Here is a 26,325-nt window from a genome sequence, read left to right as displayed (position 1 = left end):
ATACGGCGGACTGCCTCAGGAGCCAGAGAGATGGCCTTTAAGCAGAAGTGAGATGACCATTTATAGAGGATGTTATAAAAATGGTCATCTTTTGAATGGCCTAAATGCCATCTAAACTCCTTTTCAGCTCTGGAGTTCCAAGGGTCTTGGAAGAGTGGGTGGCAGGGATGAGACATGTGAAGCACCTGTGCCCAGGTCCCCTTTCACTCCCATGAGTGCCATCTTATAGTTCAATGGAAGCAGATCTTTGGCTGGGTTATCTTAGGGTCACCTTCCCAGGTGAGGGGTCCCTGCTCAGCCTCCAGTGGTCCGGCTCTCACCTTCTCAGCCCCTTCTCATCCCGTGGGACTGTGGTTCAGACTCCTCACCCAATATGTGAGAACCCTTGCTATGGACCTCTTAGCATCCTGTGGGCACCGGTGCCATTCTCAGTGTGTCTGTCGGTTATTTCTCCCTCCGGCCACACAAGCTGCCCACCTCCCTTTGCTTCCCTACATCCCTTTGTGTGACTTTTCGGAGGTCGACTGTTCCTGGTTGTAAGTTACAGGCTATTAACTCACTCTCCCCCATCAGGGCTCTCTGCCTTTTGAGTGACCCATAATTCGGAGTCTTTAGCGAGCCTGGGGGCGTTCTAGGGTTTGGAGCAGCCACCATATGGCATCTTGGAAAGAATGTTGGTACTAAAAAAGATTTTCTGGTTTTAGGGCAAAGCTCGGGCTCATTGAAAGTGTTATTTAATGCCCCGCTTGTAACCGATCTCCCTCTTCCTCCACCTCTGGACTTAGCTCTCTGCATATGTGCAGGCGCAGTCCACTTCCCGGCTGTGGGCTGGCTCTCTGTTCACTTATAGCTTATAAAAAGCCCCCTCAGGGTGTGTCCCCAAAGCCCATGTGCTATATCCAGCCTTTAGAAATGCCAGCCAAAGCCCTGGCTATGCCCGGCATTTCACTGAGCCTGCTCCCACTAAGACGGGCCCCGATGCACCTGACCCCCACCAGCTGAACGCTCCTTGGAATCCAGGGCTTTGCCCGAGAGCACATTTTGATGGCTCTGGACAGCTTGGGCTCCCAACTGGCTAAGACAGGCAGGCGGCCCCACCCATGTCCGAAAATGGGAAATACCGGGCTTACCTTCCACTGAGGCTCCCTCGGTTCCAAAGTTTCCTTTGTGACCATCTGAGGAGACGATTCAATTCAACGATCAATCAGTGAGTATCCATTAATCATCTACCATATGCCGGACAGTGTCCCGGGCGCTGGATCTGCCAGACAAAGAATGAAATAAGCTAGACTCCCAAGGATCTCGTAGGCTGATGGGAAAGACGACGAGCGCATATAGAAACCTATATAGCACAGCGACATAAAGGGAATAAATGGGAAACATATTCAAAGTAGTGAAACAGAAAGTGGCTTGAGAGGAAAAGTGAAGGGGGAGATGGAGAGCTTCATTCCAAGGATGATACTTGATCTTTGTCTTAAAGAAAGAAAGGGATGCAGTGGGGCCAGCGTGTGTAGGACTTTCAAAGCCGAATGGAGGAATTTCTGTTTTATCCTAGAAACACAAGGAAGCCACTGGAGTTGAGTAGGAGAGACTCGTGTTCAGATTTGTTCTTAAGGAAAATCATTTCGGTCATAGTGAGTAGGGTGGAGCAGAACAGGGGAGACTTCGGAGGCTGTTGTGGAAATTTAGGGGAGAAGCGATGGTAGCTCTGTAATTGGAGAGAAGGGGTTGGATTGGGAGACATTGCGAAGGTAGAAAGGGAAAGATTAAGATGATCAAGTATAGGAGATGAGAGAGAGAAGGATTCCAGGATAATGGTGAGATGATGAGGAAAGATGATCATGCCTTTGACAAGAATAGGTGAGTTTAGAAGAGGGGAGAGTCGGAGGGCAGGAAGGCCGACGTTGAGTTTAAGAGATCTCTGGGGCGTCCGGTTCATTATTCCCAATAGGCATTTGGCCATGTGGGACTGAAGTTCAAGGGAGAGATGGGGATGAGATATATAGGGACATGGGGTGGCGTCTGCAGCAAGACGCTAGCCAAACCCATGGCAGCTGAGGGGGTTACCGAGAGAGAAAATGTAGAGGGAGGAGAGGGGACACGATAGAAACCATGGTAACACCCACATTTAGGGAGTGAGATGTGGATGGTGAGCCGGCAAAGGAGAATGACAAGGAGCTTCAGATTAGGAGACTGAGAGGCCAGAAATCGGGACTGAGGAAAGATGCCCACGTTTGCCAACTAAGAAATCATTGGCAACATTGGAAAGAGCAGTTGCAGGTATGTAAAAACCAGATTTCTGAGGGTTGAAGAGTCAGTGAGAGGAGAAAAAGTAAAGTGTAGATACTTTTTTTTTCCTCCAAACAGATTAATTGGGAGATGGAGGAGTGATATCGCATGATAGCTTAAGGGGATGTCAGAAGAGTGAATGTATTTTTTTAGGATGGGAGAGAGTGGGGCGTATTTGAAAGCCCTGGGGAAGAAAACAGTTGTTAGGGAGAGGGTGAAGATTTGGGGGAGGAGGGATGATTGAGGATGCAATCTGCTAGAGAAGAAGGGAGGGTATGGGGATTTAAGAAATATATGGGAGTTTGCTTTGGAAAAGAGAAGGGTGACCTCTTTGTTAGAGGCTGAGGGCAAGGAAGAAAGACGGGGAGACAGAGCTAAGAGATTGGGAGACAAAGGGAATGGGAGAAGAAAAAAGTCAAGACAAATGACTTCATTTTGGGGGGTAAAGTATCAGCTAAGAAGGAGAGGAGGAGGTAGTAGAGGGGCTTGAAGAGAGAAAAGAAGGCTTAGAATAGCTTCTGTGGGCCAGGAGATCGGGGATCAACTAGTGAGAAATAAAAGGACCTCCTTGCTGCAGTCAAGGTCCATGTGAAGCTGGACAGCATCCCGAAGCTAGATTTTGTAGTGGACATGGTCAGCATGGCAGTGGGACCCCTCCAGCTCCCTTCAGTAATTTAAGTAGCAGCAAAGAAGGCCACTGATGGGAGGACTAAGATTTGGCAAGAAAAGAATGGAAGCAGGACAAGAGGGCGAGAGGTTCAAGAGGAGGGGATTTAAGCACTATTAGGTACAGGGTATTGTGTCCTTTCCCTGGGCATACCAGGGTAGAAAATGATGGCTATTGCCCTTAAGAAGCTTATAGCCCACTGGAAAGATAAGCTAGAGACCGAAACACTTAACACTTCCTAGCTGTGTGACCCTGGGCAAGTCACTTAACCCCAATTGCCCCAGCCAAAAAAAAAAAAAATAGAGAGAGAGAGACTTATATAAATAAATATGATGGAGAATGAGAGAAATAGAAAACATGGTGCAAAGTATCAGGTGTAAATTTGAGGAGGGAACTATCAGGGAGGAGGTGGCTCCTGAACCTTGAGCTGAACCTTGACCTTCAACAAACAGAAGAGGGGGGCAGGTTCATGGAAGAGTCTATTGGAACAATGTGGTTGATAGACAGGACAAGATTAGGGAATCGAGTGCAGCCCAGCTCGGCGCAAATGTAAACTAAATGCTAGGGTATAGTTGAAGAGAATCCTGGAAAGGTCAATTATAGAGGGCCTTGAATGCCAGGCCAAGAAGCATGGATTTTACTCAATAGGCAGGCGAGAAGCACTGCAAGGTTTTTGAGTCCAGGGCTACCGTGATCAGTGCTGGATGTTTCCAAGACTTGGAGGGAGTGGGGTGATGGTAGGAAGGAGAGGTCTGCTAATCCAACTTTAACTATATGTCCTTAGGAACCAATTGGGGGCCTTGCTTTTAAACCAGGATTACGCTTTATCCAAATGTAGACTTCAAGGGGAACCTACTGAGCAGTGGAAGAGGCACTGGAGATTTCCAAGAAGCCACCAGGGCCTAACCCAGTGCCTCCAAATAGAAAGCAGCTCATTCAGCCGAGTAACCTCCTTGTCACTGGGGAAGTCCTGACTTCTGCTAAGTGACCAGCAGCAAATGTCTGAGCTCAGTGATCATGTGAAGTGAATGGCCTTCCTGGTCATCAAAGAATAGGGGTCACCCTTGTAAAGGGTCCAGCGGGAACCCAGGGCCTGGCCATGGAGAGCCACTCACTTGGTGAGGTAGCTACGAACTGCCCAATGGGGTGACTCGGTAACGAGCCGCGCCTTGTGACTCAGACTCCATGCTTTGAAATCTTTTCCATAGCCAGGCTACTCAAAGCCACTCCACTCATCTATGTGCCAGCTGAGGCCTTCGGAAGGCTCCTTTGCTGGGAAGGGTGGCACTGAAGGAAGATTACCATCGGTAGAGGGGCTTTCGCCAGTACTTCCTCTGGCCTGAGATGGCAGGACTATTGTATGGTTTCATTAGTTGGCAGAAGCATCTCTTTTGTCAAATGCCCCGCTCCGGAACCAACAGAGTGGCGGCGAGGGAGGGATGAGCGAGCATAATTCAGGGTGAAGAATGGAGGCTGAATGCCAGTGGGAAAAGGTTACGGCTCGGTCCCTTGGCACTGGTCAAATTGGATCCTGCCTCTGCTCCCCTATTCCCAGTTGCTAGAGAGCCTCCTGAAGAGTGCCTTCATCTCAAATGAATCTCCTTGAGTTTGAATGGGATCTGTTCAATGATTTACCAATACCCACAAGCCATTGTTGGGCTTGGCTATTTACCTTGGGCCCACAGCTGGCTCATCCTGCTGCTAAAACATGAGATGTCTAGAGGTCAAGGGTATCCTAATCCCTCAAGCTTCTGTAATCAGAGGAAAAGCTAACAGAGACCACTAGGCTACTTCAGTTAGAGACAACAGTGTTCTTTCTCTGCCATTTCATTGAGTTTGTGAAGATTCCTGATATGATTATGTGGTCATGTGAAGATTCACATAACAGGGTCCATACTGTAGTTACCCTATCCCAAGGAGCTCCCCGCCACCTTGAGTTAGGGACATGTAAATGCTGATGGCGAGGACCAGTAAGTGTGGGCTGAAAGCGGGAAGGATACTCGCAGCCTGGTGGGAATGTGACTTTTGAATGTCCGTAGACTTTTCGGAGCTTTGATGTGGGGAATATATCAGATTTGGGAAGCTGGACTTTGGATATTCATTCCTGATTCCATGATAACTGTATTCCTTCTTTTTAAAAATCTATTATGGGGGGGGGGCGGCTAGGGGGCGCAGTGGATAGAGGACCAGCCCTGAAGTCAGGAGGACCCGAGTTCAAATCTGGTCTCAGACATTTAACACTTCCTAGCTGTGTGACCCTGGGCAAGTCACTTAACCCCAGCCTCAGGGGGGAAAAAATCTATTGCGGGGCAGCTAGATGGCGCAGTGGATAGAGGACCAGTCCTGAAGTCAGGAGGACCCGAGGTCAAATGTGACCTCAGACACTTAACACTTCCTAGCTGTGTGACCCTGGGCAAGTCACTTAACCCCAACCTCAGGAAAAAAAAATCTATCGTTCTATGGTGCAGTAGATAGAGCACCAGCCCCAAAATGAGAAGGACCTGAGTTCGAATCTGGCTTCACACCTTAGGCAAATCACTTCATCTCAATTGCCTCAGCAAAAAATAAATAAATAAATAAATAAATAAATAAATAAATAAATAAATAAATAAATAAATAAGTAAGTAAGTAAATAAATAAATAAATAAATAAATGAATGAATGAATGAATGAATAAAATCTATTTTTCTGGTATCAAAACACTGGCCCTCCTAATCCACTTGTGCTTTTCGAGCTGGAACAGGTCGTACGTTGTTCAATGAGGCACAGTCTTCAGGGAGCAATCTCTCCAGTAAGCACTTAGTGCCTGCTATGAGCCCCACACTGGGAGGTTGTAAGAACACACAAACACAAAATAGTCCCTGTCCTCGAGGCCCTCCCATTCTGCGGTTAAAACTCCCCTCACAGGCCCCCAGTCCAAGTTACTCCAAATTCGATTTGCCTGCCCAGCATCTCCATCCAGCTATCTCAGCTACACCTCAGGCTCAACAGCTCCAGATAAACTCATCTCCCCCCGTACCTGGCTCTCCTCCAGACTTACCTATTTCTGTCACCATCACTATCCTAACATTAAGCCAGAAGCAAAACTGCAGTCATCTTTGACTCTCCTTTCCTTCTCCCCTTCATCCAATCAGCTGCTGGTCCAGACGATTCTACCCCTGCATAACATCTCTCAAATCCGGCTCCTTCTCCATACTCCCAGTCACCACCCAGAACCAGGCCCTGGTCACCTCAAACCTTTACTATCACAGTCATCTCCTGATTGGTCTCCCTGCCTCCAGTCTCCCTCCACTCTGCTCTGATCCATCCACCACTCAGCTGCAGGCCCAAATCTGCCCATGTCACCTCACTTCCCGTGCCCTGTCCCCACATCATTAAATGCCATCGATCCCTCCTTGTTTCTCACAAAAAGCTGAACGTTCCAGGCCTTCCTTCTATATCCTGGCTCTAGCCCACCTCATTTTACATTACTTCCTTTCACACACTCTGTATTGTAACCAAAGCAGATGACTCACTGCCCCCTTCATTTGCTCTCCTGCCTCACACCCTCTCAGTTGCACAAGCCTGTGATTGCTCCCCGTTGGAATCCCTCTCTGCCTCCCCGGCTCAGCTTGGGAGCCGCCTCTTCCATGAGGGTTTTGGGGACTGTCCCCTCCCCAGCCGAAAGGGATCTCTCTCCCTCCTGAAATTTTTACCAGGTACGCTTTCCGGATGCCATCTTTACCTTCATCACGCCCTACTCTGTATGGTACTTACTTTAGACTTATACCCCCACCCTAGTAGACTGTGATCTCTTTCTAGTCAAGGACTGGAAAGTTTTCCGTCTTTGTGGCCCCATTACTCAGCAAAGAACCCTAAAAATCAAAGGCACTTAATAAATGCTGACCATTCAATTTGGATAACTTGTAACCTTTACATCCATTTGGCCGGTGGTCCCTTCTATAGTCTCCCTGCCGAAGCGATCCTCGGACCCAAAGAACCGGGGTATCGCTAACCAGTTATGGGATCCCCGATGGGTCATTTGGCTGCTCTGGGCCTCCCAAGTGAGATCAGAAGGTAACTGATGGGAAAACCATTTGGAAGTACATTTGGCCTTCCTAGTGATGCTGTTGTCAGTGGATCCCTAAGAGCAAGACCTAGCCATGGAGGCACTGCTGGGTGTTGATAGGTAATGATGGCTGAGAAGAGATCTCTCCAGCACTGGGGAGAGGGGCTAAAACAAGACCGGTCAGGTGGGCAGCTTCTAGAGGTTCATGGGAATGCAGTGTCTGAAGGAGGGTGCCCAGGGGGTTAGGACACACGAGATAAGTTGGAGGCACTGGGGATGTTTGGTCCGGACCAAAGATTGTGTGTGTGTGCATCTGCCTCTCTGGGCCATATTTACAGATCTGTCCAGACAGGATGGCACTGACTGCCCCACTGCTCCTAAAGACACTGAGTCATATCCCCCGCCAGGCCTCTTTTTTCTACCCAGTTAAGGCCCATTACGCTGTTGGGCGGCTTCCATCTGCTGAGACAGGCCATGCCCACAGATATCTGAGACGCGCATGTGGGTAATGGAGATGATTATTTAATAAAAGGCAAGATACGTGTGTCTCTGTATGTGTACATATGTGCTGCGGACAAGGGGACTGGAAAACCTCAGAGACAGGAGGCAGCTTCGGAAGCAAGCAGGTCCAACATGAGCAGGATTCCCTGCCAAGAGATCACGCCTCCAGAATCCATAGACACACACACACACACACACACACACACTCAATCTTTTGTCCAGGTCCAGCATCCCTCACGTGTCCTCATCCCCTGGTCGCCTCCTTTGGACACCCCATCTTGTCAGCCTCCTAACTGAGCTGGGACATCCCAGAGTTTGGATCAAAACTAGCCCCCAGCCAGCCCTTTCCCTTCTTACCTTTTCCTACTGCCATCTCCTGACTGGGCTTCCTCTCTCCTGGTGAATTCTGGAGCTCTGCTTAACAACCACCTCCCCAGGGGCCCATTTCCTGCCAGCTGTGGCCGGATGGGAAACAGCTGTGGAAAGGTGTAGCTGGCTGCTTAAGAGCCATGCCTTCACAGAGAGCTCAAGCTGGGAGGCCCACTTTGGTCCCAATTCAATGGCCACTCTCCCGGCCTGAGCCAAGACCAAGGGAGGCCTCTTCAGGTGGGCAGCTATTCCCAATTCCTACAGCAGCCCCCTCTGGCAGAACACCTCCTAAAGACTCTCCCAGGGAAGGGAGTTACGTTCTTTCCAAGGGCCGGGCCAAGAGGGGAAGGAGGGCAGCCCAACTGGGGGCAAGTGCCCAAAACAAGCTTGGCCTGACTTTGCCCAGCCCCGCTAAAAGTAGTCGGCGCCATTTGCAGCAGCAGCCACTGCTGCCCCTGTAGATCCTGGGAGTAGCTTTAGGGTGCTGAGAGCCAGAGGGCTCTCTCCTTAGGTCCAGGTCACCCACCAAGGGCCCCAGGCCCAAAGCAGCTAAGCAAGCGCCCTTCCCAACCAGACTCGAGCACCACCTCACTGCATAGCAGGTGGACTCCCCAACAGGCAGTCAATATCTGTCATAGAGGCCACAGAAGGAGCAGAACTGAGGAGAAATAAGAGAACAGAAGATGGCACTCCCCTATGTCTTATTCCATCCAAGCCCAACTTCTGTGGGTGAAAGGGAATAAACCATTTCTACAGTGCCTACTTTGTGCCAGGTACTAAGCTAAGTACTCATGGATTCTCACCAAAGCCTGCAAGGTGGTGCTTTTATTATTATTATCCCCATTTTTACAGTTGAGGAAACTGGAGGTCATTGAGGGTTCCCCAGGGATGTGTAACTAGCAAGCATCTGAAGGCACTGAACTGAGCTCCCTGATTCCAGGTCTCAGTTGCCTGTAATTCTGGTGGTAGAAATAGAGATGTTTTCTTCCCTCCCTCTTTCCTTCTCTCCATTTCCCCCAAGCCCTTCCTCCCTCTTTCTCTCCATTCCTTCCCCTTCCTTCCCTCCTAATCTCTTTGCTCTCGCTTCTCCCATGTATCCCTGCTTCTTCATCTCCTTCCCTTTAGCCTTCCCTTCATCCCTGCTCCTTTATCTCCCTCCCTCCATCCTTCTCTTTCCTTCCTCCTTTTCCTTCCTTCTTCCCTCGCTCCCTCCCCCCTCCTCTTTCCCATCCCTCTTGGCCCACAGTTTTTTGCCACACTCAAACCACGTCTGGCTGGTGACCTTTGCCCAGCACTTGGCCAGCATCTCTACCAAAAGACTCGTCTTGAGGGGTGGGCTGCCCTAAGATGCCCCTTTAGGGCCAGTTAGCCAGGGCCCTGCAAGGTTGGATTGCATGATCACAGCCATGGCTTGCTCTGACCTCTCAGTTTTCCCTCTAGGTGAAAGCTACGTGTGCTCCTCAGACAATTTCTTCAAGAAGGTGGAGTACGCCAAGAACGCCAACCCCAACTGGTCAGTCAACGTGAAGACCTCGGCCAATCTGAAAGCTCCCCAGTCCCTGGCCAGCAGCCACAGTGCCCAGGCCAGGGAGAACAAGGACTTTGTTCGGCCCAAGCTAGTGACCATCATCCGCAGTGGGGTGAAGCCTCGCAAAGCCGTGCGGGTGCTCCTGAACAAGAAGACAGCCCACTCCTTTGAGCAAGTGCTCACCGACATCACTGAAGCCATCAAGCTGGAGACAGGGGTGGTCAAAAAGCTGTACACTCTGGATGGGAAGCAGGTAGGTGCCCAGGCTCAGAAGCCCCCTTCCCCCCATCTCATCAGGACCCCTAAGGAAGCTCCGGTATTCTCTCTCACGCATTCCAAGACCATAAGCTGTACGGGCCTTGGATGGGAGAGGCTGGCTGGCCAAGCTCAGAGGTCTGGGAGCTCCGGTCTAGGCCCTGATGGCAAGTTCCCATGACCCCATTTTCCTAGATTTAAATCTGCAAAGGCAGACCTCAAAGGTCATCTCATCTCTCCATAGAGCACTTGGGTCATCCACAATGGCAGGATGGACCCTACCTCGTCCTTGTGTTGATCATGAGAGCTGCCATCCGTGTTAGGCCTTTGGGAAGTGCTTTTGACACGGTGTGTCTTTTGAGGTTCCATGTTGGGCAGGTACTGGTATCATCCAGCATACAGAAGAAGAAATGGAGCTCAGAGAGTCTAGAACCCTGTAGGACTGTCATGGTTTGGGGCCCCTACACTCTAGGCTCTGCAAATGTCCTTGGCCATTGGGTCGCTTTGGGGAAAGCAGAGAATCGGATTCAATATTATCTTTGGGACATAGGGCAGCCCACTTCACAGCCCACTTCACCTCTCCCTGAACCACAGAACTCGAAGGTCGAAAGGGATCTCAACAGTCAGCTAGTCCATTCACGTGAAAAGGTTCCCCATTCTAGCACGTCGCATAAGTAGTCAACCAGGCTCTGTTTGAAGACTTCCAAGAAGGGAGAGCCCACTACACACTTCTAAAGACAGTCCCCTCCACTGTAGAAAATGTGATCTCATTTGATCCTCACCACAACTCTATGAGCTTATCCTCTTTTTCCAGGTAAGGAACCTGAGGAAGGGAGACACAAAGTGACTTGGCCAGGGTCACCCAGCTAAGAAGTGTCTGAGACAGGATTTGAACCCAAGTCTTCCCAGTTCTAGATCCAGCACTCAGCATACTGTAGTACCTCTTGGCTGCCTCAAGCTTTTATTAAATTTCCTGGCTATCACATCACACATTGCTGACTTCTATAAAGTCTGTAGTCTACTAAACCCCCCAGTTTTCAAAAAAAAAAAAAACCAAGTAGAAGAACCCCACCGTTCTTCTACTTGGGAGGTCGATCCTTCTCAGCCCAGGTACAAGACTTGACATTGAAACTGGTGAATTGAATTTTATTAAGATTCAGTCGCATGTCCTGACTTGGCAAGCACCCCATGGATCCTGACTGGGCCGTCCAATTGGTTACCACTCCCACCCACCTTTGAGTCTGTGACTCCTCTGTGACTATATCATCAATACCTTTGTCCAAGTCATTCAACCAAAAAACGTGAACCGGCCTAAAGCTAAGCCCAGCTCCCTGGGATGCTCCACTGGGGACCTCCTGACATGACACAACGTTTCTAAACCAGTTGCGAATCCATCGTCATTGTCTAAGCGAGCTTCTCTTTGCCTCTGTTTCACAAGTCTTCCGTCCAAAGCTTTGCTCAAATGTAGGTACACTCTTAGCACAGCATCCCCCTGGTTTACTAGTTCAGTAACCTTGTACGGAGAGCCCCAGAGGTCAATCTGACATGGCCTGTTCTTGACGAAGCCCAGCTGGCTCTTCACAAGCCCTTTCTAAATGTTCACTAACCATTTCTCTAATGATGTTTTTGAGAATTTTCCAAGAATCGTTGGCCTGTGGTTTGCAGACTCTGTTCCCTTTCCTTTTGCCCTCTGTTCTTTTCCCAAGATCCTACTACTCTCCAGGATCTTTCACATACATTGACCATGGCTCAGCAGCAACAGCTGCCAGTTCTTTCTGTACTTGAGGAAGGGTGGGGGGGTTATTGAGGGTGGGCCCGGTGACTTGATATCCTTTCCTTACTTGTCTTGGAGATCAATTCTCAGTTTTATTCTGTTCTCTCCAGGGTAAAGAGGCTGTACTCTTTTAAAAAGAAGAATGGAACAGCTTGGCAATTATCATCTCATCCATCCCAAGCCTCCCTTCTTCTTCCTCCTTTCTTTCCCATTATAATTTTATTTAAACCTCTTTTTGTTTCACTCCGCTGCCCACACCAGCCCCAGTTCATCCTGTGCTTTAGCATTTCGGACATTATTTACACAAGATTGTGCCGTACTTTGATATTCATCTTCTGTTACCTGGCTCTGTTTCTCCTCTCTGTACATCTCTTTTAAAATTGGAGTTTATCAGTGAGTTTCCTGTGCATCCACATTGGTCTTTTAAAATGAATCCCTTTGTTTTTCAGCATTCCATTCTTGCCCCACTCCAATCCCTCGTGGCTGATTTCCCATGAATCCATGGGACTCCACCCAATTCCCTCCTGAACTCTTTGAAATTTGCTTTCAAAAAAGACGGGGTCTGTCAGATCATGTACAGATTTTCTCTCTTCTGTCACCAATTCTAAGATTAAGTCTTCACTCCTGCCCAGGGTTTTTGTCATTTCCACCCCTGCCAGTTCTTCTCCATTTGCGAGGAGCAGATCCAGAATAGAATTTCCCTTTGTTGCTTCCCCTGCTTTTTGGAGGACAAAATTATCCTTATGGAAAGTTAAAAAAAAATAACGAGCTACTCTGCTTTTGGCAGAGAGAGCAAGCTCTAGCAGATGTCTGAATAATTTAAGCCCCCCTTCACTACTCACTACTACACCATATGTCTGTGCCAGCCTCATGATCTGTTTCCTTCATCAATTTCCTCTGTCCGCTCTGGTGGTCTGTAGCATACTCCAAAGCCACAATCACTTCCATTTCTCCCTGCTTTGACATTTTCCTAAATACTCTCCCTTCAGATTCTTGGATTTCCGTACATGAGTGTACCTTCTTAATTTAGAGTATCACTCCAACCCCTTTTTTCTGCACTGTTTCTTTGGAAGAAGGTACACACATATAGAATCATAGTCTAAGTTTTATCCGGCCACATCTCAGAGGATCCCTAGGAGATAAGATCACTTCCCTTGCATTCGCTCTGGTTCCTTTTGTTTGCCAAATAAATTTTGGGCAGCGGTTTTTCTGTTTTAGCTCCTATGAATCTGTGGTGGTCTGAATCATTAATCTTCCTTCTTTGTGACTACTCTCTATAGTATCCAATCTGGGGGATTATATCTAGGCAGGATTCTCTTTCTCTCCTCCTTTTTAATTTAAAGCCCCTTTGATTAGGCTTGCAAGACCTCTGAAAAATCTATTCTCCGAAAGGTGTACTTCATCTCTGGTCAGGCATCTGTCAACCTGTCAACCCTTTACTACTATAAGCCGTGCTTTAGAAGTAGAAAACCGGTCATAAGATAACTACCTTTTTAGCCAGCTATTCACTTCCCAAATTAATTTTTCTTTTTCTTTTTCTTTTTGGCTTATTTTTTTATTTAGATTTTTTTTCCCACAGTATATATGCATGAGTAATTTTTTTATAATATTATCCCTTGTATTCATTTTTCCAAATTATCCTCCCCTCCCTCCACTCCCTTCCCCCCAATGACAGGCGATCCCATATAATTTTTCTTTTTCAATATCCCTTGCCTTCAATGGGCAAAGTTTTAGGGACCTGAAATGCACGGGAGAATGTTGTTGCCATGTGTTATTCTAAGAAGGGGGGCTCCCTAGGCTGATGCTTCTCAGCTCTCCCCCAGGTCACCTCCAGCAGGTGATTTAGTTCCCCTCCCTTGTGAACAGAGACCTGTAATGAGAAGGAGCTCCTCCAGTGTCAGGGACATCATGGTCCTTCCAGACCAAAGTTGGTGCCTGGGCTGCTAGAGTGGAGCCCTGTTGACAGCATGCAAAGGCTGGAAAGAAATCGAGTTTGATCCATCACTTCGGGGCTCCGTGCTAATTAAACCCAGGCCCCCTCACAGTCAAACTTCTCAAACTCATGGTTCTTGCTCATTGATTAGAAAGTGATCAGAGGATATTTTTTGACCCAGGCCCATTTTTTTCTCTTTTAAATCCTTCCTAATCTCCCTAAGTTTGTTGGGGAACTCATAACCTTTTATCTCTTTCAGGGCTTGAAGTGAACTATCCAAGTGGAACATAAGCTCCTTAAGGACAGGATCCATGTCATTCTTATCTTTGTATCCCTGGCACCTAGCACAGTGCCAGTCACATAGTAGGTGCTTGATATGTGTTTGTAAAATTTAACTGAGTTGGAGTCAGGACCAAAGGGTGCACAGATTGCTCTACCTGTTGCTTTAAAGTGGGTCTTTTCTGCTAGAGACAAAAAGAACCCTGGGGCACCTAGATGGCTCAATAGATAGAGCACGATCCTGGAGTTCAAATCCGACCTCAAACACTTAACACATCCTGACTTTGTGACCCTGGGCAAGTCACTTAACCCCAATTGCCTCAGGGAAAAAAAAGACCCTGTTCTCACCACTTAGAAATGAGGTTTGAGGGCAATGATTCAGTGAGGAACACAAAGCAGGGTTGACGAGTTCAGAAAAATGGTAGAAAAAAGAGGTTAATGGCTGGGGGCCAGGAGGAGTGAACTGAAACAACATGAAACTGGAGGAGGCCAGCCGAGGGAGGCCGAGAACGTGTCCAAATTAGCCAGGTGTTTGGCCAGGCCAAATTAATCAGAAGGGAATCTGCTGAGGAAGATCACCCTTGGCAGGGAGTAGTTGTTCCCTCAACTGGAGGTCACCCTAGGGAAGATGTGGTTCAGTTAGTCATCCCGAGCACAGTCGGAGAAAAAGACATCAGTGAGACCAGTGGATGCCCGATACCCTCATAGGAAGTACACAGTAAAAAAAAAAAAAAAAGTCATCCCGGTAGGGGTGAGAGGGCTGGGAGTGGCATCAACTTCTACATGGTCTGAAGTGACTAGAGAAGAATGATCGGACTTGCTCAGTCACAGCACAGGCGGATCCGATTTTGCCTTATGATACAGTGGGGGTAGGTCACAGGCCAGCGTGTACACTCAGGCTTGTAGCATCTCATCTTACCCCGAGTATTGGCTAAATCAGATGAATCCTGGGTTATATGGTGCAGAGACAGAGGTTGGATTGGGGTCAGTGGGCTCAGAAGCTATGACTGGAACTCCAGTTGACTGAGGCTCGTTCGACCTGGCTCCTAATGTATTCACCCGAGAGGCCGGTGCGAGGAGGCCCGAGGCAGTCCCGCTGTCACATGGCCATTTGGACCATAAGCCTTCTTCCCGCTGTAACGTGGCAGTGGGCACTGCTGGGGCGGAGCCCTCGGTGTACAAAACTGCCCCCAGATGGATATTCTCCATCCTGTAGAAGGGCTGAGAGCAGAGCAGCCCTGCCCCTTCCAAAGACTGACTGGCTCCTCTGCCCAAGTCAGTGATCACCATTTAGATGTCAGGGCACTGGGGATCTGCCTGTCAGGGGAGTCAGATGGGGACATCTGGCTCTGAGTTGACAGTTTTGTTAATGTGGTATCTGGTCAGCGCTCTCTCTGTCTCTCTGTCTCTGTCTTCTGTCTCCTCTTCTCTCCCTCTCTTGCCCTCAACCTCTCTCCTCTTTTCCTATCTCCTCTCTCTTTCTCTTTCTCTTCTCTTCTCTCTGCCTCTCTCTCCCTTGCTTTCTCTTGTGCTCCTGTCTCTCTCTCCTCTCTGTTTCCCCTCTCTCCTCTTTTCTTCTCTCCCTCTCTCTTCTCTCTCTTGGCCTCAATCTCTCCTTTCTCTTCCTATCTCCCCCTCTCTCCCCTTCTCTGTCTCTCTGTCTCTGTCTCTCTCTCCCCTCTTCCTCCTTTCTCTCTCCCCTCTCTGTCTCTTCTCTCTCTTCTTTCCCTTTCTCCTCTCTCTCTTGCCCTCGACCTCTTTTCCTATCTCCTCTTTTTCTCTTCCCCTCTCTCTTGCACTCTTTCTCTATCTCTACCTCTGTCTTTCTCTTTGTTTCTCTCTTCCCTCTTCTCTTTTTTCTCTCCCTCTCTCTTCTCTCTCTTAGCTTCAATCTCTCTCCTCTCTTCCTATCTCCCCTCTTTATCTTTCTCCTCTCTCTCTGTTTCTCTGTGTGTGTCTCTCTCTCTCATTTTCTCTCTCCTCTTCCTCCTCTCCCTTTCTCCTCTCTCTCCTTTTCTCTTTTTTCTCTCTTCTCTTTTTCTCTTCCTCTTTCTTGTGATCTCTCTTGCACTCTCTGTCTCTCTTATCTCTTTCTCTCTGTCTCTGTTTCTCTCTTCTCTCTCTATTGTTGGAAAATCAGCAGCCTCCTCTGTAGGCCTCAGGCTTGTAGAAATGGCGGCCAGACCTGTACCCCCTTTCCGTGAGGTGAAAGGGGAAAAGGGCTTACGGGACCACAACTGGCCAAGGGACTGGACCTCAGTGGTAGATTTAGGAATTTTTCTCCAAAAGATGGCAAAAATGTAGCTCATTGTTGGGAAGAGCTGGAAACTGTCTCTTCCTGCCTGAGGTCTGGAAGAAGTGGGCACATGTGGGGATCGCCAGGGGGAGGGGGGAGAGGGGGGGACAATGGATGAAGGAAAGAACAGGGAAAGAGAAAACTAGATTAGCCTTGAGCTGACGAGTCCTAGAGCTCAGCCAAAGTTAAGTTTGCATCTGCAGCTATTTTGGGGGATAATTAAGCCAGGCCCACCTATCACAAGGCAGACATTGTCTCCCTTAGCTACAGGAACCCTGCCAGACTCCAGAGGGTTGGAAGAGGCTGGGGCTGGGGGTGGGGAAGAGGGCTCCGAGTCATGAACAGACATAAGAATGGCCATCCTTTCTGCCGGAGGAAAAGGTTACCCACCTCAATGGAAGCATAGGCCAAGGAGTCGACAGAAACTATGGCCAGCCATGGGCTGCCACTCAGGGACACTCAAGGTGCCGTACTTGTCATTATGATTTTGAGAGAGACTAAGGCAGGGAAGACGGGGAGCAAGGCAGGAAGACATGGCCTCGAATCCCTTCTCTGACATTCTGAACCAGCCCCTTCATCTCTCTCTCGCTCGCTCCCTATATCTCTCTCCTTTTCTATTCTCATCTCTCTTTTTTATCTGTTTCTCTTCTCTCTCTGTCTCTCTCTCTCTTGTTTTCATGTTCTCATCTCTCTTGCTCCCTCTGTCTCCTTTTCTACTCTCATCTCACCTTTCTGTTTCCCTTCTTTCCTTCCTTCCTTCCTTCCTTCCTTCCTTCGTTTCTTCCTTCCTTCCTTCCTTGCTTCCTTCCTTCGTTTCTTCCTTCCTTCCTTCCTTCCTTCCTTCCTTCCTTCCTTCCTTCCTTCCTTCCTTCCTTCCTTCTCTTTCTTTCTCTTTCTCTCTCTCCTCTCCTCTCTCCTCTCTCTCCATTAGTGCAGGGAAAATGTCAACCAGTGGGGCAGCTAGTTGGTGCAGTGGATAGAGCACCAGCACTGAAGTCAGAAGGACCTGACTGGCCTCAGACACTTAACATTTCCTGGCTGTGTGACCCTGGGCAAATCACTTAACCCTAGTTGGAAGGAAGGAAGGAAGGAAGGAAGGAAGGAAGGAAGGAAGGAAGGAAGGAAGGAAGATAGTTGTCAAGCTGCATTGGTAGAAGGAATTGCCTTCTATAGAGTTCTCTCTGTATTAAATCACAGATCCTAGAGCTGTAACTAGGGTAAGGGGACCAGGGCTTTGTGCTCCCAGATTTAGAGGGTGCTAACAGCAACAATGCCCATAGTATGTAAGAAACAATTAGAATCAAGTTCACCACAATCACAGGGGGAGAGGGATTTCAGTTGTCCTTTATGCCCCAAGGAAGCAGGAGAGAAAGTGATGGGTGGAATTTGGAGACTCGTACAGCCAGGAAAACAAGCCTCAGAGGCAGTAATTCCGTGGGCAGCCTGGGATGTAGAAGGTGCCTCCCCATTGGAGGGCAGAGTGCTGACTGCCCCTTGTGGGGAAGGCCTTGGAAGGGACTTCTGGGAGTTTCCTGTAGCTTTGACATTCTGGGCTTCTTTGAAGCAGGAATGGAGGGGGCCACCACTCTGGAATCTCTGCCCAAGGGAGTGCTGTGCTGGATGGGAAGAGAAGACCAGAGCCTGAAGAGGGACTTGGGAAGTCTGGGGGATGTGATCAGTCTTTAGAGGGTCTCTCAGATGAAAGAGAGCTGGCCCTGGAAGGCAAAGCTAGAGGAATGGGGGCTAGCTTCCTGAGGGCAAAAAGGATTTGGATTTTGGATGAGAATGGAGGGCCTTGTGCAGGAAAGGTGCCTGATACAAATTTGTCTGATAAAAGTTGTCATTTTTTCAGTTGTGTCCAACTCTTTGGGACTCTCTCTGGGGTTTTCTTGTCCAAAAATGCTGGAATGCTTTTTTCTGTTCCCTTCTCCAGCTCATTTTACAGATGAGGAAACTGAGGCTCACTGAGTAAAATGACTCACCCAGGGTCACAAAGTTAGTATATGGCTATGGCTAGATTTGAACTCAGGTTTTCCTTACTCCAGGCCTCATGCTCTGTCCACCGTACCACCTGGCTGCCCTTGAACTGAAGTTGCAGAAAGCTCAATTTTAGCTTGATAGAAGGAAAACTTTCCTGACAGTCAGAGCTTTCCAAGCGTGGGCCGGACTTATACATCCTGGGTTCCTGGTCTGTGGACCTCTAAGTTAAAATCAAAAGGCCAATTGTCATGCTTGTTGGAGTGGGGATTCTCGTCCAAGTGCCAACTTTGAGACTCAGTGGTTGTGTACCTTGGTTTCCTTAGCTATAGAATGGAGAAAGCTAGCATTCCCCTCCAGAAGCCTAAGGAGCTCCCATGAGTGAATGCGTGCACTGTTCTGTTCCTTGGCGGGGTCCAAGGCCCCCTTCCCCCAACCCACTCAGCAAATTTCCACCTCCCCGCTTGATTGTAGAACAGCCGCTCTAATGAGACTCTGGAGAATGCCAGGGGTTGGGGGTGAAGGGAGTGGTAAAGACACGCAATGCGTCGTAGCACCAGGCTCCCCACGGGAAGGGCAAGGGATCGGGCTAAGCTCTGGGCATTCTGGGCGATCTTTTGGTCCCAAGAGAAAACTGAATGGCCAAGCCCCCACCCCCAGCCTTCTCTCCAGCACAATTTCTTTCCATAAGTCATGCTTTCAGCATGTAGAGGCTGGCAGCTGCGGGGCCTGGTTGCTAGGCAACCAGTTTCCTAGCACAAAGGGCCCTCCCTCAGCTGGGAAGGTCAGGCCTGTCGGTGTAGAACAGCTGGGCGGATGCTGTCTTTGTCTTGGGTAATCACAGGGCGCCAAATCCAAGTCAAACTTCTTTAAGAAAGGGGACTTACTGGGAGGAACAATCATGGCCAGCCACTGCTGCCTGGCTCAAATTTCAAAACCTTGACTTCGATCTGGGGCAATTCTGAGATCAGATTATGGGGTTCAAGACTTGGTGGAGGCTGAGTGGACAGAACACTTCCCTCTAGAGGGGGGGCATTGAAAACAATGAGCCGCCCATGCCAGCCTTCGAAGACGCTTCCCACTTAGAAGGTCCTCGGGGTGATCTCCTTCTTGAATTTACTGCCAGAAAGGGCAGTTGGTTGTTGTTGAGTAGTCTGAGTGGTATCCAGCTCTTTGTGGCCCCTTTTAAGGTTTTCTTGGCAAAGATACTGGAATGGTTTGCCGTTTCCTTTTGCGGTTCACAGGATGAGGTGACTTAACCAGGGTCACACAGCTGGAAAGTCTCTGAGGCTGGATTTGAACCTATCTTCCTTCTCTATCCATGGCACCATCTAGCTGCCAGTTTATAGATCATGAAAGAGCTTTTGAGTCTTGAGAGCCCTTTGACATGAGGGGCCTCCTGTATACATCATTTGATATATATATATATATATATATATATATCTCAACTAAAGGAACCCTATTTGATGCAGAAGGTCAGGGAAGCCCAACCTAATTACTATGATCACAAAAGTTCACTTGAATTCATCAGCCAATAGAGCACCAGTTCGTGAAAGAAATCTACAAACATGTGACTAAGCCCTTGATTTGAGAGTTTTCTGGGCCTTTAGACAAAAGCAAATATGATACCACACAGGCAACGTGTTGTGCCTGATTGACAGAACCACACACCCCTCTGGCCCTAGATAGACAAACACTAGTCTGTCAAGTCACAGTGAATCAGGCTGGTGGTGGAAGAGCTGAGGACTGCAGAGGAGCCAGGCTCCTGAGAGGGAGTCATCCTCAAGAGGAGAGTTTTTCTCTCTCTCCTCCCTCTTCACCTGTCCCTCCCCATTAACAATGTCATCAGAGAGACGGGACCAGTAGGAGACAGTGCATCCAGCCAAGATCAGAGCGATACAAGTGTGGACAATTATACAGAGAACCCCAGGCACGTTGGAGGCGCACAATGAGCCCTTATGCCACAGAATACCAAATGGAGACTTAAGAAAGGACTTCTGGAAGTTGCATACTGCTCTGTATAGCTCACATAAGTGCCTCATTGCTATTGTACTCCGGGGTTGAGTCTCCTCTTCCCATGGGGCCATATTTGAAGGAGAGTATGCCCAGGGCTTTTAGGGGGTTGGGGGAGACAGGGAACCATTCCTACTGTTACCTTCTTAGTAAAGATTTTTTCTAAGAAGTAATTAGTTCTAATTAGCTGCTTGACCTTTTGTTGATGGGAAGCATACTAATGGAGGAGGAGTGTCAGAAACCAGCCCCCCAGAGTTACCCCTAGAAGCTTTAGTATTAGAAATAGCAGGTATCCTTTTAGAACTCCAACCATGAGTATAAATTCTACTTAAGGGAGGGGCCCCAGATGGGGTCCACAAATGACTCTTTGATCAAATCATCAGAAAAGGTATAAAATCTAGAGATATCTAAAAATAGACGTGTTCCTCAAAGCGATTCACCAATGTGAAGGAGGAGATCAAAGGCAGGGTCCAAGTTGGAGAAAGATTCTCTGTGGACGGTGGGGTTCTCCTTATGTTCCTGTCTGTGGTGACATTGTGCTGATTGGGTCAAGCCCCAGAATATTTTGGGGGGGGCAAGGCAGTTGGGGGCAAGTTGAACACTTGCCCAGCTAGTGTTAAATGTCTCAGGCCAGATTTGAATTCAGATCCTCTTGGCTTCAGGGCCCGTGCTCTATCCACTGTGCTATCTAGCTGCCTTTAAGCCTCAGAATATTGTGGAGCATCCTGGAAGAAGTGTGGAGAATGTAGTGAAGGTGGGAATGTGTGTAGACTGTAGTGGTGTGTGAGTGTAGCGAGCTGTAAAGAAGGTAGATTGCTGAGACCATGACATATGTTTGAATGGACAATCCATAAACTTTACCCATCACTCCGTGTCTCCACGGGAGATGGTAAGGTCGGATGATGAATCTGACCCCCACTTGAGAAGGAGAACGAAGGCAGGCTAGATTGCCTTCAGGAAACTGCAGGGTTCTTGCAATGGTCCCCAAGCTTGCCATGGCAACAAAGGCCCATCTTTTTAATACCAAGATCCTGCCATTGTTGCGTAGTGTAGTGAGTCCTGAAAATGGCTGTCTGAAAACACAACAGTCAATGTCACGTCAAGAGACAAGGCAGAGCAGATGGATCAGCAGAGTGCACTGGTGGTGTTGTCATGAGAGTGGGAAAACAATGAGGAGAATCTCTACCATGTCAGGTAGATCCCCTGTAGTGGACCCTGTGAGAGGATATGACCAAAGGTTCCACGGAAGAGGCATGGTGGGTGGAATCTCCATCACTGGAGAGAATTGCTAATTAGTGAGATCCACACTGGTGTCCACACCAGTTCACAAAAGTTCAAGTCTGGGCAACGTCCCCCAAAAGGAAGGCGAGCCCACATCCTTCTGTGCCCAATGCCCTCATGCAGCTCTGAGCCAATAGCTTTTTTTTTTTTTGTGGGGGGGTTAAAGTTGAAGAGATAGGTTGGTGTGGAAAGACCATTGACCTGGGACTCTGAAAACCTGGGAAGAGGCAAGAGTGTGACAGAAAGGAGCAGTGAAGGGAGGAAACTGGAGTTCTAAGCCTCAGCGCCCCTGTCTTACTGTGTGAGCTTGGACTTTACCGCTTGTGTGAGACACACACACACACACACACACACACACACACACACACACACACACACACCTTAGCCTTATTTCCTTCCTCCTCTGGCAAATGAGGGGATTGAGACTGATGGTCTCTGAGGAGCATCTGAGTCATGGCATAGTGGCACTTGGGGCATTTGGAAGGCCACGAGAGCTCACCATTTCTACCTATTGCCCAAGAACTGGCTGGTTTGGGTTTGTGTCTTCCTTCTCGACAGACTCTCATGTGCCATTTTCACTGGCCTTCCATTCCCTTCTCCTTGCTGGGTGTAGGAAGATTCTGGCTTGCAGCCCCTCTGCCAAAGCCGAGCTAAGCCAAAGCCGAACCAAAGTGAGTCATTCGGCCTGGCCCTAGCAGCCGTGGCCAGCAGCCAATGAAGGCCTTTAGGGTCCCTCTGGTGAGGGTTTTGCGGAGGCCTTCCTGGTTTCCCAGGCTGCTGAATACCCACTACTACTTGTTGACACAATACCCACCACAGAGTCTGGCCTTCACTGGCCACGGGGCTGAGTGTGGCCCTCACAGAGTCATTGGATTTAAAGCTGGAAGGGGCTTCAAGAGAGTTCCTCTACTTCAGCCCCCTTGTTTAATAGAGGAGAAAAAGGAGGTCCAGAGAGGAAGAGGACATTTCAGATCTTGCAGTAACAGAGCTGGGATCCAAATCTGGGGTTTCAGACTGCCTCTCCCATCCTGTGGAGCACCTGCCTTCTCCCGGCTTCCATAAAAGTCCGCCCCCTCCCTGAAAATTCTGTAGTTTCCAAAAGGTGGGGGATTCCCCCCAACTCCCCACCACCACCCCCAGTCATACTGGGTCTTCCTACAGCCAGAACTTTAGAAACAGTCAATGCTTTGTCCTGACTAGAAGTGGTCCTCAGCTTCCACTGGCTGGCCGCCTATTCCAGAGACTAGTTTGCTGCCCAGAGGCACTGTCCATGGTGCTGAACACAGCCAGCCTATCAAGGTAGTGTCAGGGAAAGCAAAGATGGAGAAATTCAGGTCCTGTGGCCAAGAAACCGTCTGGGGTGTTGTTTGGCAGGCGAGGGAGGGGACAGGAGGAAGGAGAGGGAACATGGGAAGTGTCAGGTAAGAAAATGAACGTACCTGATGACCAAATGATCGAATTATTCAAAATGGGTGTTGCAGTGAGGTTGACTATGGCCCAGGGCCTTCCTGAATTACTTTTCAAGATCACGTCATAGGACTCTGAGCTGAAAAAAAAAAGACAAGCAAGTGTTTGTGGTGTCCACACTGGTTCACAAGAGTTCAAATCTGCATGATGTCCCCCAAAGGGAAGGCAAGCCCACGTCCTTCTGTGCCCAACGCCCTCTTGCAGCTCTGAGCCAATAGCTTTTTGGGGGGTGTTAAACTTGACTTGGTAGGTTGGTATGGAAAGACCATTGACCTGGGACTCTGAAAACCTGGGAAGAGGCAAGAGTGTGACAGAAAGGAGCAGCAAAGGGAGGAAACTGGAGTTGGACCACCAAGTCCAAGCCTCTCGTTTTAGCTAACCAGAAATATGAGATGAGTCCTAGGTTCTGCTCTGTAAGCCTAGGTGGTGTCAATGCCATGGCTCTAGGTCCCCCATGCTGCTGTCTGCAGTACAGGCTCTGGGAGCCTAGGAAGCTACGACCGGTTCTGAGTTTAGAAGAGAACATGATGAGGGGGGAGGGGGTTTAGGGGAGAATTCCTGAAACTGAATCATTTGTTTTCTTTTGGGGTTGATCTTCTAGTATCCAGGAAGTTTTAACTGCTGGGACTGGTTCTATGTAGCCTAGAACTACCCTCCATTGCTTTCTGATACTTCTATCCTCAACCAAATGCCCCCCTCCCAAGGAACAGATCAAACATTACCATGAGTTAGAAAGCGACACGAATCGGCCCCGGGGAGTCAGAGCCCACTCAAGTCAATATCAGGCCAGGCTCAGTTCACGTTGGTTTGATATGTTTGATATGAATGAAGATGGGGGCTGCTGGTTCAATGGGGCAACGGGAGCACAAGGTACACATGGCAGTTATCAATGGCCCTGAGTGTAGAGAGGGACACAATAAAAGAGCAAATCAATCCTATGGAGTAGGAAGCCTACCTGGGGGCTTCTTGAGAGGACATGTGCAATAGATAAGAAAGATGAAAAAGATACCTGTCTGGGAATTGGGGGCTTGGGTTCAAATCCACGCTTTGACACATTACCTTGATCATTTTGAACTCATCACATCTCCTTTCTGGGACTCAGTGTGCTCATCTATAAAATGAGGGCATTGCACTCAAGGGTCTCTAAGGGCCCAGATGCCAGCTTGAGGAATCTATGGTCTTAAATGCCTTGGAGACTCAGTTTCCCTATTTGTAAGATGAGAGAACATGGCCAACTAGTTTCTGTAGGACTATGCAGGGATTACCCACTCACCAGTTCTTTGGGGGTGAATGGAAATTCAACCCAGAGCATGCTGCACTGTACGCACCCTAAGGTCAGTGCCCAGTAACATGGGCCCATAACAGTAGACAGCAGCCAAGGACAGGGATCCCCAGTGGCCAGCGGGACACAGATCTCATCAGCACAGGTGCCCCTCTGAGATAAATTGCCAGCTATTTCCTCATGGAAGCTTAAGGGGCCCTGGTAGCTTTCCTGGGCCTGAGATCCCCGAGGAGGATCTTGACCCATCTGTACTCGTGTCCCTCTGACCTGACTACATTTGCTGAGCTCTTCAGGACACAGATTCTTGGCTTGGAAGTAGCTCTTCCAGCATGTAAGGGCCCTTCACACAATGACCATGGCCAAGCTATTCTGTGGGGTTTTATTCCCTCTGGGACAACCATGTAGACCCGCAGTAGACAGAGTGCCATCCCCGGAGTCAGAAGGCCCTGAGTTCAAACAACTAGGTGGCGCAGTGGATAGAGTGCTGGCCCTGAAGTCAAGAGGACCTGAGTTCAAATGTGGCCTCCTAGCTGTGTGACCCCGGGTGAGTCACTTAACCCTAATTGCCTCAGTTTCCTCATCTCTAAAATGAGCTGGAGAAGGAAATGGCAAACCAATCCAGTATCTTTGGCAAGGAAAAGCCCAAAGAGGGTCACAAAGAGTCAGATGTGGCTGAAATGACTGAACAACAACAACTGCTCCCTCTGATGGGGAACTGGACTGTGTGGGGCCAGCCTTCGGCCCCGCTGAGGGCAGCTTTCCCCCTCTGGCCGGCTGGCACCACAACCCAGTGTGGGAATGACCAGCTTTCTGTCAGGCCCCTGGCTACCCAAGCCCAACCCAAGTAAGGCAGGTCTGTCCTGGTCTGCCCTAGGGAGGACTAACAATGACCCAAGGGCTCCCAGGGGCTCTGCATGCTGGGATGGGCAGATTGACCTCTTTCAATGAGGCTGTGGCTAAGGAGGAGGGAGACTGAATGGAGTGAGAGGCCCAGGCCCTGAACAGGACCGGAGCTCTGTTGAGATGCTAATCATACTGTTCCATGCGGGTGCCGCTACTTCCACCTCAATCACACCCGCCGCCCGCCGATGAGGTCACTGAGATAGTTGCCATCGGAGCCTTTGTCTGAGAGACTGCAGTGGTTCAGCCTCAGAGCAGGGAGGAGGGAGGGGCTGGGCCTGGCTGACGCAGGATGCTGCCTGTGTGGAGGGGAACATCACCATGGCAAGGGTGGGCCTGGATTGGACAGTCTTTCCTGGGAGGATAAAGAAGGAGGGAAATGATTGGCCTCCCCGGCCCCCCAAATTCTGGCCAAGGACAATAGGAGCACAGTGCCGGGGACTACAGAAGGCAACAGTCAGTGTGTGTGGGGGGGGGGGGGGGGAGGGCTTCGGGCATCTTGCATTTCCAGCACAAGAGTATTGCTCGGGTCAGTTCCACACACTCCCCATACACCCCTGTATAAATGGCCTGGTGCTGGGCCCGGCTTGATATGGACCAGTGGGGGGGGGGGAGAAGGAAGACGCAGCTTTCTTTGCATCTCCAACCCTCAGCACTGTACCTGGCACAGGGAAGGCACCTAATAATTGACTGGTCAAGCCCCCTCATTTTATAGGAAAGAAAACTGAGGTACAGAGAGGGAAAACAATCTGTCCCAGGTCCTGCAGGTAGGGAGTAGAAAAGTTGGGAATTGGCTACCCGTGCTCTGCCTTCAAATGCAGCGATCTAATGCCCTTGCTACTTTTCTGGCTGCCACTGATCCCCGTAAGGCCACTCTCTTTCCAACTGACTAGAGAGCCCACTAGAAGCAGGATCAGGAGCCTGGCAGATGGTGACTCGAGCATGCTAGGTCCCGCTGAGCGGCCTGGTACTGAGAAGCAAGAGGGCCTTGGGGTTGGAGCCAGTTGGACTAAGGGTTAAAACCCCCAATATTACCCACAAGTCAATGCGGAGCAGGGGTCTGCAACTAGGCAGGCAGGACAGAGGCTGGGGTATCTATGGGTCCAGGTGATTGAAAGAGCAGCCAACAGGCAATAACGGCCAGTTGTGCCCGTCATTCCCTTTGGTAGGAGCACAGTCTCTGGGAAAGGGGAGTAGTGGAAGATAAGACTGGAAAGACTTCTTGGATCTGGACACAGAGGTTCCTGAATACCAGGCCAAAGTAAAGGGCAAAACTTCCAGGTCTAGGGAGGTGACGATCTCCCTGTCCTTCACCCCATTGGGCCCCCATCTGGAGTAGTAGGCTCGGATCTGGGGGCCATGTTTTAAGAAGGCTATTGAAAAACTGAAAAAGGTTTAGAGGGGACAGCCAGGATGGCCCAGGACACATGAGAATCACTTGAAGGAATGGCAACTCCATAGTCTGGA

The 26,325-nt window shown here is 49.3% G+C and overlaps 1 protein-coding gene and 1 long non-coding RNA gene across 7 annotated transcripts in view; one reads left to right on the top strand and one right to left on the bottom strand.

Annotated features, from left to right (window-relative positions):
* LOC141549163 (uncharacterized) overlaps nucleotides 1–1,218 on the bottom strand; it is a 34,113-nt gene extending 32,895 nt beyond the window's left edge. The window contains exon 1 of the long non-coding RNA XR_012484261.1: nucleotides 1,131–1,218. This is a non-coding gene — a long non-coding RNA (uncharacterized LOC141549163). The remainder of the gene's footprint in view (nucleotides 1–1,130) is intronic.
* The window catches only part of DCX (doublecortin), a 44,305-nt gene that overhangs the window by 2,313 nt on the left and 15,667 nt on the right, over nucleotides 1–26,325 (top strand). For all 6 annotated transcript variants that reach the window (XM_074278551.1, XM_074278552.1, XM_074278553.1 and 3 more), the window contains exon 3: nucleotides 9,314–9,654. In XM_074278551.1, the coding sequence (XP_074134652.1) occupies nucleotides 9,314–9,654 (341 nt within the window). The remainder of the gene's footprint in view (nucleotides 1–9,313; nucleotides 9,655–26,325) is intronic.

Source organism: Sminthopsis crassicaudata, chromosome X, assembly GCF_048593235.1.
Source record: "Sminthopsis crassicaudata isolate SCR6 chromosome X, ASM4859323v1, whole genome shotgun sequence".
Lineage (NCBI taxonomy): Eukaryota > Metazoa > Chordata > Mammalia > Dasyuromorphia > Dasyuridae > Sminthopsis > Sminthopsis crassicaudata.
The sequence above is the reverse complement of the archived record's forward strand: the minus strand, read 5'-3'. Positions and strand labels throughout refer to the sequence as shown.